Source organism: Vipera ursinii, assembly GCF_947247035.1.
Source record: "Vipera ursinii genome assembly, chromosome: 13".
Lineage (NCBI taxonomy): Eukaryota > Metazoa > Chordata > Lepidosauria > Squamata > Viperidae > Vipera > Vipera ursinii.
In genome coordinates this window covers 10,269,382-10,281,867 of record NC_139526.1, presented here as the reverse complement: position 1 = coordinate 10,281,867, position 12,486 = coordinate 10,269,382, and the positions used below count along the sequence as shown (strand labels likewise).

Here is a 12,486-nt window from a genome sequence, read left to right as displayed (position 1 = left end):
ACGTTCCTCCCATTTTGCAACAACCCCCCCAAAAAAACAAAAACCCCTCTTTCTCTTCCTTTCTCCCAAATCTAGTGGTATTTTCTGGGGGATTTGTTTTTGCACGTAGATTTTTGGCTTTGTTGACAGATTTCAAAAAGAAATCTTCTTTCTACAACTCCTATGAAAACCACTGCCCTTAAAGTTCTTTGTGTACATGCATATGTATATACATAGAGCGTTAAAGGTAAAGGTAAAGGTTCCCCCGCACATGCGTGCTAGTTGTTTCCAACTCTAGGGGCCGGTGCTCATCTCCGTTTCAAAGCCGAAGAGCCAGCGCTTGTCCGAGGACGTCTCCGTGGTCATGTGGCCGGTATGACTAGACGCCAAAGGCGCACGGAATGCTGTTACTTTCCCACCGTAGTGGTCCCTATTTTTCTACTTGCATTTTTACGTGCTTTCGAACTGCTAGGTTGGCAGAAGCTGGGACGAGTAACAGGCGCTCACTCTGTTACGTGGCACTCGGGATTTGACCCGCCAAACTGCCGACCTTCTGATCGACGAGCTCAGCGTCCTAACCCACTGAGCCACCGCGTCCCTCATAGAGCGTTAAGGGCAACCATTAATATATGGCCCTGTTCACAGAAAGATAGATGTTACAGAAAGATAGATGTTTTGCATTTCTCAGGAGGATGCTAGATTTCCACATGCAAGGCACTTCCAGTGTTGGAGTGGGTATTCCCCCCCCCATATTTTTATATTCTATTCTGGGAGCTTCTTCCCAGAATCAGAAGCCATACAGTTAATTGTGCTGTGAACAAAACCTGGACAGGAAGCCTTTTCCTACTTATGAAACTTTTATTTTTCATTTTTTTTAAAAAAATCTTTATATCCTTCTGATGAAACAGCAACCTATCTTTTGTCCCTGCAGGCTGACAAGCAGGCATGCCGCGCTGTCAGAAGACGGGAGCTGTACGGTGGAGAGACGGGACCCCTCCCTAACTTTTGCCCAGTTTATTCAACAGTTAAGTGATGGCGAATGACCCACCTTGCCCATGTTTTCCACCACGAGGGGGCAGCATGCCCAGGTCCCAGATTTTTTGCAAGAAGGAATTAAAAACAAACAACCCCCCAAAAAACAAAAAAACGAGACAGCTCCATCTTTTGCTAGAACCAGGCACAATCTCCCAGTTATTTAGCTCTGGAGTTATTTAAACTTGTTTCTGGGCTCCTTATAAGATCCTCCGTCACTGAGAACGCCAGCGCCTTTAAAATAAGAGTTAGGCAGAAATAACCATTTGAAATTCTCCCTTGCCTTTTCCATCAGCCCTTTATTTATTTATTTATTTATTTATTTAATTGTATTTATATACCGCCCTATTCCCTGAGGACTCAGGGCGGTTTACAGGGAATTAAAAATCCAAAATACAAAAATTAAGAACCAAATTAAAAAAATTAAATTAACCCTGTAGTCAGTTAAAAAAGAACCCCAAATTAAAAATTCCTCCTCAGTCTGGGCCCGAGAGCTCGAAGAGCCAGGTCTTCAGGCCCCGGCGGAATGATCGGAGGTCGGGGGCAGTCCTCAGCTCCACCGGCAGCTGGTTCCAGAGGGCAGGCGCTCCCACCGAGAAGGCCCTATCCCTGGGTGTCACCCGCCGGCAATCTCTCACCGGCGGAACCCTGAGCAGACCCTCCCTGTGGGAGCGCACTGGGCGAAGGGCGTTTGATGCCGGCAGCAGGTGTTCCCTCAAATAACCCGGACCCAGGCCATGTAGGGCTTTATAGGTGATAACCAGCACCTTGAATTTGAGGTAGACCAGAAGCCTTGAAAGTCAGCGTTCTTGAGCAGTAGTAGGGTGGAGTGATTTCAAATGCAAATGCATGCTTTTTTTAAAAAACAAAAACAAAAATCAAAGGAGGAGCATATTCTACAAAAGTCGTTGCCACAAATAACAGGTCTGCTTCTTGGTGGGTGCTGAGTGATTATCCCCAGGATGCAGCCCCACGTCAGAGAGCACCGCAGATCGGGGTGGGAAGAACCATGGCTCTTCGTGGGGCCTGCCTTTCCTCGCCCTGAAAAGATTTCAAAGCTTTTGTCCTGTTGTTGTTGTATAATCCGTAGGGCTATTGCAATGATCTTCTCTTTCTCCTTGTCTCTTTCCTCTTCCTCCTCTTCCTCCTTTTTCTCCTCCTCCTCCTCCCTCTTCCTCCCTTTCTCCTCTTCCTCCTCCTCCCTTCCTCCTCTTCCTCTCCTCCTCCTCTTCATCTCCTCTTCTCCTCTTCCTCCCTTCCTCCTCCTCTTCCTCCTCCCTCCTCTTCCTCTTCTCCTCCATCTTCTCTCCTCTTCTCCTCTTCCTCTTCCTCCCTTCCTCCTCTTCCTCTTCTCCTCCTCTTCCTCCTCCTCTTCCTCCTCCTCTTGTCTTCCTCCTCTTCTCCTCTTCCTCCTCCCTCCTCTTCCTCTTCTCCTCCTCTTCATCTCTTCCTCCTCTTCCTCCTCCCTCCTCTTCCTCTTCTCCTCCTCCTTCTCTTCTTCTCCTCTCCCTTTCCTCCTCCCCCTCCCCCTCCCCCTCCCTCTTTCCAGGTATGCCTTCTCTCGGCCAGTAATTCTTCAGGGATTAACTGACAATACCGTGAGTATCCCTGCCCTATAAATTTGGATGAAATGTCATAGATTCAAAGAGCTTAAAGGGACCTGGGAGGTCATCTAGTCCAGCCCCCTGCTCAAGCAGGAAACCCTACAACATTTCAGACAAATGGATGTCCAGTCTCTTCTTAAAAGCCTCCAGGGATGGAGCAGCCAGAACCTGGGAGGCAAGCTGTTCCACTGGTTGATTGTCCTCACTGTCAGGAAGTTTCTCCTTAGTTCCAGGTTAGAATCTGTGCTACTCTAATCTCTGTAGGCTGCTATCTTTTGGGGGCCCCTCCGTACTGGGCACGAATTAATAAAGTCAAGCGATCATTCGGGACTGTGAAGCCACTTTGCAAAGAGTGAGTGTGGTCCCAGGCTCTATCTATAAATATTTCTGAGTGTGATCTAAGGGGGAAATTATTGCACAGGTAGAAATAGCAGTGGTTGTGTTTGCACGGCATTCAATCTTGTGGTTTACTGAACAGCAACTTTCTAAATCCACCTAATTGTCTGAGGAAATCACTCAGCTATAAACACACATACACACACACACACACACACTCTCCCGTGTGCTCCAAAGAAAAAATAACAGATAATCCTTGATTTACAGCCACAATTGGGACCAGAAGCCAAGCGGTTGTAAGTGATTCATGCCCAGCATCCTGAGGTTACCTGAGCATGACTCATATTTTTGGGTGGAAGCCAGTGTTTATACTTTCCTGCAAAAAAAGAAAAGAAAAAAATCCCATTGCAAGCAATGGATTTGCTTAACGACTGCCATGCTCACTTAACAATCATCCCCCCACAATGGCAAAATTGAGTCCATTGCACAATGACCCATTTAATGCCTGGCATCGTTTATGACCTAATTCCAGGCTCTGTTCCTAAATCGGGAACTACCTGTAATTCCCAGAGATTAACTACCCGCAGGGGTAGGCAACCTTGGCTCTTTTGTGACTCGTGGACTTCAACTCCCAGAATTCCTGAGCCAGCCATGCTGAGGGGAAAGGGAGAGGTTTCCAAGCTGAGCCATGCTGGCTCAGGAATTCTGGTTGAAGTCCGCGAGTCATAAAGCCATAGTTCCCTCGTGCTGGCTCAGGAATTCTGGGATATATTATTGGGACGCGGTGGCTCAGTGGGTTAGGACGCTGAGCTTGTCAATCAGAAGGTCGGCCATTTGGTGGGTCGAATCCCGAGTGCCGCGTAACAGAGTGAGCGCCTGTTACTCATCCCAGCTTCTGCCAACCTAGCAGTTCGAAAGCACGTAAAAATGCAAGTAGAAAAATGGGGACCACTACGGTGGGAAGGTAACAGCGTTCCGTGCGCCTTTGGCGTCTAGTCGTGCCGGCCACATGACCACGGAGACGTCCTCGGACAAGCGCTGGCTCTTCGGCTTTGAAACAGAGATGAGCACCGGCCCCTAGAGTCGGAAACGACTAGCACGCATGTGCGGGGGAACCTTTACCTTATATAAAGCTTTACCTTTATATATATATGGGGGAGGGGGAAGGGAGGGCTGTAAAATTGGAGTCTCTGATTCTCTTCCGTGGCCACAGGAATTCCAGGCTCAGTGCACCAAAGAGCAGCTGCTGGCCAGATTTGGAGAACATCTGGTTCGTCTGAGTACCGCCAACACCTACTCTTACCACAAAGGTGAGGATGCAAAAGACCCTTGTTCCCCAACTCTGCCCCAAGAGTGAGCTGAGACACAGAGGTGCAATTTTGCATGCCCGTCCGATGCAAGACGTCAGGGGCTAGGGTAGAGTTCACAAGCGGAGGCAATCCTTGATTTACGACCATTCCTTTAGTGAGTGTTCAATGTTCCAATGGCACTGAAAAAAGTGACTTACAACCGGTTTTCACACTCGGGACCATCGGCAGCATCCCCGCGGTCACATGGTCAAAATTCAGAAGCTTGGCCGCTGACTCATATTTATGACGGTCGTGGCGTCCCGGGGTCACGCGATCCCCCTTTTGCGTCCTTCTGGCGAAGCCGGATTCACTTAACATCCATGTTATTCACAACTGCAGTGATTCACTTCAGCACTGAGAAAGGTCATAAAATGGGGCAAATGGGCTTGCCAAGTGTCTCGCTTAGCAACAGACATTTGGGGCATGGTTGTGGTCGTACGCCGAGGATTACCGGCACTGCAAGTTTATTTCATGCTACGTACACACAAGAATCTGAACGACCAACGGCCAAGGTGGATTTGTGCCAAGTTAAGAATCAGTGGACTTCTCTTGTGGGAACCTAACGATTGCAAACTGATGGTGCGTTTGGCTCTGCCCTCAGGCTCAGCCTGGTAATCTCCTACTCCCACACCCTCGTTAAAAAATAGTCCTTAGGTGATTTATGTCTAAAAAACAGGGCTTTTTTTCTCACAGAACGTTCAGAACGGAGTTCCGGCACCTTTTTTGGATGGAACCTTGTAGGGTAGGCAAGGCGGGTTGTATGACATGTGTGAGTTCCGGCACATTTTCTTTTACAAAAAAAGCACTGCTAAAAAATATCAATAAAATATATTAGAAAAAGTAGTTCTTGTTCTGCTGAGCATTGTACGAAAAGCTGGCTTACAAGGTTGTACAGGTTTGGCAGAAGATGCATTGAGTTCTTACTGGCTGTTTCTTTGCTGCAGTGGATCTACCCTTCCAAGATTACGTGGATCGTTTGCTGGAACCACAGGATCTGGCTTCCCTTGGAAGTGGTGAGTAGGATGTACGGTAACTTGGCATTATCGGTTCTTTATGCTTCCTTGATCCATGGCAGGGGTCTTCAAACGTGGCCCTTTGATGACTTGTGGACTTCAACTCCCAGAATTCCTCAGCCAGGCACGTGTGCCTGGCTGAGGAATTCTGGGAGTTGAAGTCCACAAGTCATCAAAGGGCCACGTTTGAAGAACCCCTGGTCTTTGGCTACCCAAACTCAGCCTGGATTCCACAGACCAGAATCAGCTCTTCCAGGTAGAGTACAGATAGTAGTTCATGTAGTGACCATTCAAAGTTACAACAGCATTGAGAAAAAGGACCGATGACCGTTTTTCATACTTACGACCATCGTAACATCTCCATGATCACATGATTAAAATTCAACTGACTCGTATTTATGACGGTTGCAGTTTCCCAGAGTCATGTGATCCCCTTTTGCGACCTTAACAGCCGAGTCAATGGGGAAGATTCGCTTAACAACCGCGATGCTAAGTTAAGTATTGCAGTGATTCACTCAGTAACGATGGCAAAGAAAAGTCGTAAAAAGGGGTAAAAACTCACTTAACAAATGCCTCACTTAGCAACAGAAGTGTTGGGCCCAATCGTGGTTGTAAATCGAGGACTCCCTGCATTCTAGACCCGAATGCCAAAATTACGAATTCAAAAACTGCTTTTGTGATAGGATTGCAGTAATGGAATCTTGCAAGTCTGAATGCGCTTTTCCCTTCCTTTCCTTTAATTTCACAAGGACAAGAGTCAGTTTGGTACCATGGTTAAGGTGCTGGCCCAGAAACTAGGAGACCACGAGTTCTAGTCCTGCCTTAGGCATGAAATCTGACTTTGGATCGGTTCCTTTCTTAGCCCAACCTACCTCGCAGGGTAGTTGTTGTGGGGGAAAAATAGGCGGAAGAAGGAGTAGAAGGTTTGAGGTACTTATAAAGTAACAAAGAGGGGATAGAAATCTAATGAATAAACTATGTCTGAGACACTTTCTCAAAGTACATTTCTGCTCCGGATTCAGATTTCCCTTATCTTTGTTTGGACTGCAGTTATTTTTCCTTACTCATTATGAATAAAGTACTGTATTTTCTGGCGTATAAGACTACTTTTTAACCCATGAAAATCTTCTCAAAAGTCAGGGGTCGTCTTATACGCCGGGTGCTGAAAATTTAGGGACAGGGCTGGCTGGAAAACCTGGAGCGGATCTCCCATTTAGTCTGCGCAGGGAAAGCGGGACCAATTGGAGAAGAAGCTGCAGTCTGTGATTTTTTACAGGGTTTATAGGGTTTCCTGCCTTAGCAGGGGGTTGGACTAGATGACCTCCAAGGTCCCCTCCAACTTCTTCTTCTTCTTCTTCTTCTTCTTCTTCTTCTTCTTATTATTATTATTATTATTATTATTATTATTATTATTATTATTATTATTTCCACTTGCACTGTTTTATGTTTACATGTTTGATGACAAACAGCCTTATGTTTATAAGTGACAGTTTTCCTACTAAGCACCTGCATGTCATAAGCATTTGAATTAAAATTACCATATTAAAATCAAATCTGATGTTTTTTAATTTTTATTTAGTGTGCGTTGGAAGAGGGGTAGTCTTATACGGCGAGTATAGCCCAAACCCTATAATTTAACAGGAAATGTAGGGGGTCGTCTTATACGCCCAGTTGTCTTATACGCCGGAAAATATGGTATCTGCCTTGCAAACTCTCTGCTCTCCCGGATTTTTTCTCCCTTGAAGGTATTGAGACAAGAAGCTGGTTAGGTGCAAAGAGACCAAAGCCAGTTTAGTCCCTGGTTGTGGCCTGCGGCACTCAAGAACCTGCTGGGAAAAACGACTGAATTTCTCTTTTCCCTTTTTTTCCTGCAGAAACTCTCTACTTCTTCGGAGACAATAATTTCACTGAATGGGGGCCCCTCTTCAAGAAGTACAAACCACCACCGTTCGGGATTCCAGGCACCACGGGAGCATACAGTTTTGGGATTGGGGGTCAGTAGCTGGTATCTTCAGGAGATGGGACAGTTTCAATACCTTCACAGGGCAACGGTTTTGTAGCTTCATCTGCTTTGGTGGGACCATGTGTGTCTCCTTAGTTTCAAAGACACAAAGCTATCACCAAAAAGCATCGCCTGTGGGTTCTCTTCCGAAAAAAACCCTAAAAACAGCTTCATCGAGTCCCACAAGGCCCATCTTTGTCCAGGCCTAATCAGATGCTAGCTAGAGATAGCTTACATCTCCTCTCCTCCTGTCAGTGTTCATGTCAAGCAGGGAAAATCAGGGATCCAGGCAGTTCAAAATAACGTAGGTTTATTCTGTGCTAAAACTCTCTACAAGAATCTGAACTACCAACAGCCCAAGCAAGTTGGCGGTAGATATGAGTCAACAGAATTCAAGATGGGCTGGGCTTAGGTCTCTTGCGGGTACCAAGAGATGCAAGACTAATGATGTATTTGACCCCTCCCTCGGGCTCAGCCTGGTCATCTTGTACAGCTCGCAACAGGGCTTGAGAGGCACAATATCTCCAAGCAAAGGAGAAACATGGAGTCCTCAAGAGCAGAGGTCCCTGACCTTTTGGGCACCAGGGACCGGTTCCACGGAGAGAGATTTTTCCGCGGACCGGAGGGTGCGTGGTTTTGTGTGCTGCCTGCATGTCACGGATGGGGCTTTGCTTGTTTGCGTGGACCAGTTGCTGGCATGCCACGGGCCGGTACCGGTCCACGGACTGGGGGTTGGGGACCCCTGCTCCAGAGGGTCAGCCTTCTATGAACCCAGTCACCCATGTCAGTATATGTCCGTGATGCTGATGGGATAGCTCTGGCCAGCAGGTCTAACGTATTGGATTGGGGTTGGTTCCTAAGAAGCTGACTCCAGAGGTCAACGTCATACGCCAGTGACCTTTGGGCAGAGCCCAGGGACCACCGAGATCATTCGCGGAGAAGGCCCATCATGTGATCAGAGAGCTTTGCTTTCTCAAGCATCCTTCTGTCCTGCTTGAGAATTCTGGGCTGTGCTCCAGGTCGTTAGGGTATTAAGGAGCCGTCCGATTCTCGTTCTGGATTTAATTTCTTTTTTCTTTCTTTTAATTTCTTTTTCCTTTTTTCTCCCTTTTCCACTCTCTTTCAGGCTCCGGTTCGGGAGTGCCGTTTCATTGGCACGGGCCTGGCTTTTCGGAGGTCATCTTTGGGAGGAAGGTGAGTGCACGAAGGAGACGCTGCCCTACAAACTACGTTCCCACCTGTTACGGGATGGGAGGTTAACCTTGGGAAACTGGAGGAAGAACTGCAGCCTAGACAGCTGCGGTTGATAAGGGAAATCCCAGCCCACAGAAGGAATGGGAGTTGAGAAAGCATCTCAGAAGAACAGAACAGAATGACAGAGTTGGAAGGGACCTTGGAGATCCTCTAGTCCAACCCCCTGCTCAAGCAGGAGAACCTATACCGTTTCAGACAAATGGCTGTCCAGTCTCTTCTTGAAAGCCTCCAGTGATGGAGGGAGGGAGGGAGGGAAGGAAGGAAGGAAGGAAGGAAGGAAGGAAGGAAGGAAGGAAGGAAGGAAGGAAGGAAGGAAGGAAGGAATAGGAGAATAACAGCTGGAAGGGACCTTGGATAACCTCTAGTGCAACCTCCTGCTCAAGCAGGAGACCCTATACCAGACCTTCCCCAGTTCTCATGGCTGGCAGGGGAATTCTGGGAGTTGAAGTCCACACACCTTAAAGTTGCTAAGGAACACAGTCCTATACTATACTAAACCTCGAAAGTAGCACTGGGGGTCCAGGAGAGTCTAGAGTTAGTTTTCCGAGCAACTGTTGGTGGTGAGCATCCTCCTGTGCTTTGCGTTGTGGATATTTCAAGGCTTTTATTCACCTCGATGCCACCTTACGGAGGTAGGAGACGTACTGAAATATCATGCAGTGGTACAAAGCTCGTTCCTTACAGCTTGCGGTCACTCTCTCCCCAGCGCTGGTTCCTGTACCCTCCGGAGAAAACACCAGCATTCCACCCCAACAAGACGACTCTGTCCTGGTTCCTGGATACCTACCCTTCCTTGCCGCCGTGGGAGAAGCCGGTGGAGTGCACCATCCATCCAGGAGAGGCAGGTTGTTGCAGGGCAAGCGCAAACCTCCCTTCACCCCATGTACAGACCGGGCTTCCAGGCAGAGTGCCCAAACCACGCCGAGGGAGCAAGGGAAGATCTTCTAGGAAGCCATTGCATCTGGAGTCATTCTCCCTTTCCTTCTAGGTTCTTTATTTTCCGGACCGCTGGTGGCACGCGACTCTCAACCTGGACACCAGTGTTTTCATCTCTACGTTCCTGGGTTAGCAGCTCCGCGTGACACCTCCCGTATGATGGGACTCTCCCCATCACTCCTTGTGCAAAGCAGTTGGATTTCTTGGCCATTTCAAACCTCCAGGCCGGTATACCCTTTGAAAGTTGCCCCATTCTCCCCTTAAGGTGAACTGCGCCATCATTCATTCTGGCACAATGGTTCGGGGCCGGAGAATAACAACTTCCACCACCCGGAAATTTTTCGGTTGGCCGGCTCCGATGGAGTTGATGAAATTCAACAGCCAGAGGGCCTCCCGAAAGTGGTGGCCATCAGCTATGGTTGACCACCGTAACACCACCTCTATGGTCAATGAGACCAGCAGAGGTGATGTGGTCCCAACTGACCAATCCTAGATCATCTTTCTCAGGGATCTCCTCCTAAAACTTTTCAGCCAGTATCTCAGGACCAACTGCGCCACCCAACTTTTTTAGAAACGGTAGAAAGTTAAGATTAATGCTTCCTCAGGTGTATTTTGCTACCCAGCATCCTTCTCCCCGCCCGCGCATTTGCCACACGGTAGAAGAAGGTGAGGCCGGGGGTCTTGCTTCATCAATTAGAGATAGTCCTCGACTTACGACCACAACTGAGCCCAAAATTTCTGTTCCTAAGCGAGACATTTGTGAAATGAGTTTCGGCCCATTTTACGACCTTTGTTGCAAACGGTTGTGAAGTGGATCACTTTAGTTATTAAGCTAGTCACACGGCGGTTAAGGGAAATCTGGCTTCTCCGTTGACTTGGCCTGTCAGAAGGTTGCAAAAGGAGATCGCGGACACTGCGACCGTCGTAAGTTTGAGTCAGTTGCCAGGCGTCCGGATTTTAATCACGTGACCACGGGGAATGCTGCAATGTTTGTAAGTGTGAAAAATGGTCACGAGTGTCTTTTTTCATTCTTTTGTAGCTTGGAAGGGTCACTAAAAGGATGGTGGTTGAGGACTATTTGTATGATGTTTGGGCTCTCTCGCTTTCTCTCTCTGTGTGTGTGTGTGTGTGTGTTTGTGTGTGTATGAAACAGAATGTTCCCTGAGGGAGGACACAAGGTGTTGCTGTTATTATTTCCTGTGTGTCTCATCCAGCTCTTTCAACTCCCCAGGGGATATTTACACCACCAGCTGGCTAAAAATAATTTGGGCTGCTCAAAATTACAGCCTTGCAAGGCAGGTAGGAAATCTGGTGACGTGGGTGGAGGTTGGTCAGCAACCCGAGGATGAAAAACTGGAATTAACTTGATTGTTCATCCTCCCCCATTTTTCTGGCAGGATGTGCCTATGTTCTCTACTACTACTACTACTACTACTACTACTACTACTACTACTACTTTCTTTCTTCTTTCTCCTCCTCCTCCAAAATGATTTTCCTGTCAACTTGATGTAACAGAAACGTGATCAGCAGATTCCACCCTGGTCCTGTTTCTATCAGATATGTCCCTGGCTGATGTGAAATACCAGATTTTAGCATAAACATTTTTTTTGTGTGTATATATGTATGTATTTAGATTACCTTGCTAGGCCTCAAACATGGGACAAATCTTTATTTCCTGTTTCAACCGAAGGCCATCGACAGGCAGTAGTCACAACAGTGACAGCTCATATTTGTGTAATTTTTTTTTAGATTGCTAACAAAGAATTAAAGGGAGACTGATATGCATTTCAAACTTATTTGTTTTCATCAGTCAGCCATACCCTTCTGAGATTCGAACCTGGGCGGATTGCACATTAGGCAGTTGTTTTTACCTCTAGGCCACAAGCTCTATCTCACTTTGTTAGCTGAGAAGCAAGGGAGATATGTGTTAAATGCTTGTTAACTATTTAGATTACCTTGCTAGGCCCCAAACATGGGACAAATCTTTATTTCCTGTTTCAGCCTAACCGAAGGCCATCGACAGGCAGTAGTCACAACAGTGACAGCTCATATTTGTGTAAATTGCATATCTAATGCTATTTCTTCCTCCTATTTTCTCCACAACAAAAACCCTGTGAGACGAAGCGGGCTGAGAGTAAGAGACTGGACCAAGATCCCCCCAACTGGCTTTCATGCCTAAGATGGGACTAGAACTCACCGTCTCCTGGTTAATGGAGCAAAGTCACCCAGTTAGTTTTCATATCTAAGGCGGGGCTAGAACTCACCATCTCCTGGTTAGTGGAGCAAAGTCACCCAGTTAGTTTTCATATCTAAGGTGGGGCTAGAACTCACCATCTCCTGGTTAGTGGAGCAAAGTCACCCAGTTAGTTTTCATATCTAAGGCGGGACTAGAACTCACCATCTCCTGGTTAATGGAGCAAAGTCACCCAGTTTTCATACCTAAGGCGGGGCTAGAACTCACCATCTCCTGATGATTGGCTCTAAGACACCCAGGTAGCTTTCATGCTTAGGGTAGAATTATAACTCCTAGTTTCCTGGTGATTGGCTCAGTCATCTAGCTGGCTTGTCATGCCTAATGCAGGACTAGAAGTCACTGTCTCCCAGCTTCTAGCCTGGTGCCTTAACCATGAGATCAAATTGGCTCTTTAGATTTCTTGCTTTGGCTTAGGCAACTTGATGTGCAGTTCCCAAATACTATTTGCAAGGGTAACTGTTCAGAATCAGGTTCAGCCACCAGGGGTAGGCAACCTTGGCTCTTTTATGACTCATGGACTTCAACTCCCAGAATTCCTGAGCCAGCATGGCTCAGCTTGAAAACCTATCCCTTTCCCCTCAGCATGGCTGGCTCAGGAATTCTGGGAGTTGAAGTCCACGAGTCACAAAAGAGCCAAGGTTGCCTACCCCTGAGCTAGACATTCTAGAAGTTCACTGTAGATACACAATACATTAGAAAAGCTGGTCACAGTTGTGATGAAAATATT

At 47.2% G+C, this 12,486-nt stretch overlaps 1 protein-coding gene across 1 annotated transcript in view; it reads left to right on the top strand.

Moving 5' to 3' along the window:
• The window catches only part of JMJD8 (jumonji domain containing 8), a gene marked incomplete at its 5' end in the record, with an annotated part of 13,535 nt that extends 2,262 nt beyond the window's left edge, over window positions 1–11,273 (top strand). The window contains 7 exons of the mRNA XM_083372432.1: window positions 2,533–2,609; window positions 4,165–4,261; window positions 5,245–5,313; window positions 7,188–7,307; window positions 8,442–8,509; window positions 9,276–9,410; window positions 9,558–11,273. Coding sequence (XP_083228558.1) covers window positions 2,533–2,609; window positions 4,165–4,261; window positions 5,245–5,313; window positions 7,188–7,307; window positions 8,442–8,509; window positions 9,276–9,410; window positions 9,558–9,638 — 647 coding nt within the window. The 3' untranslated portion in view covers window positions 9,639–11,273. The remainder of the gene's footprint in view (window positions 1–2,532; window positions 2,610–4,164; window positions 4,262–5,244; window positions 5,314–7,187; window positions 7,308–8,441; window positions 8,510–9,275; window positions 9,411–9,557) is intronic.
• Between the last annotated feature and the right edge of the window lie 1,213 nt (window positions 11,274–12,486).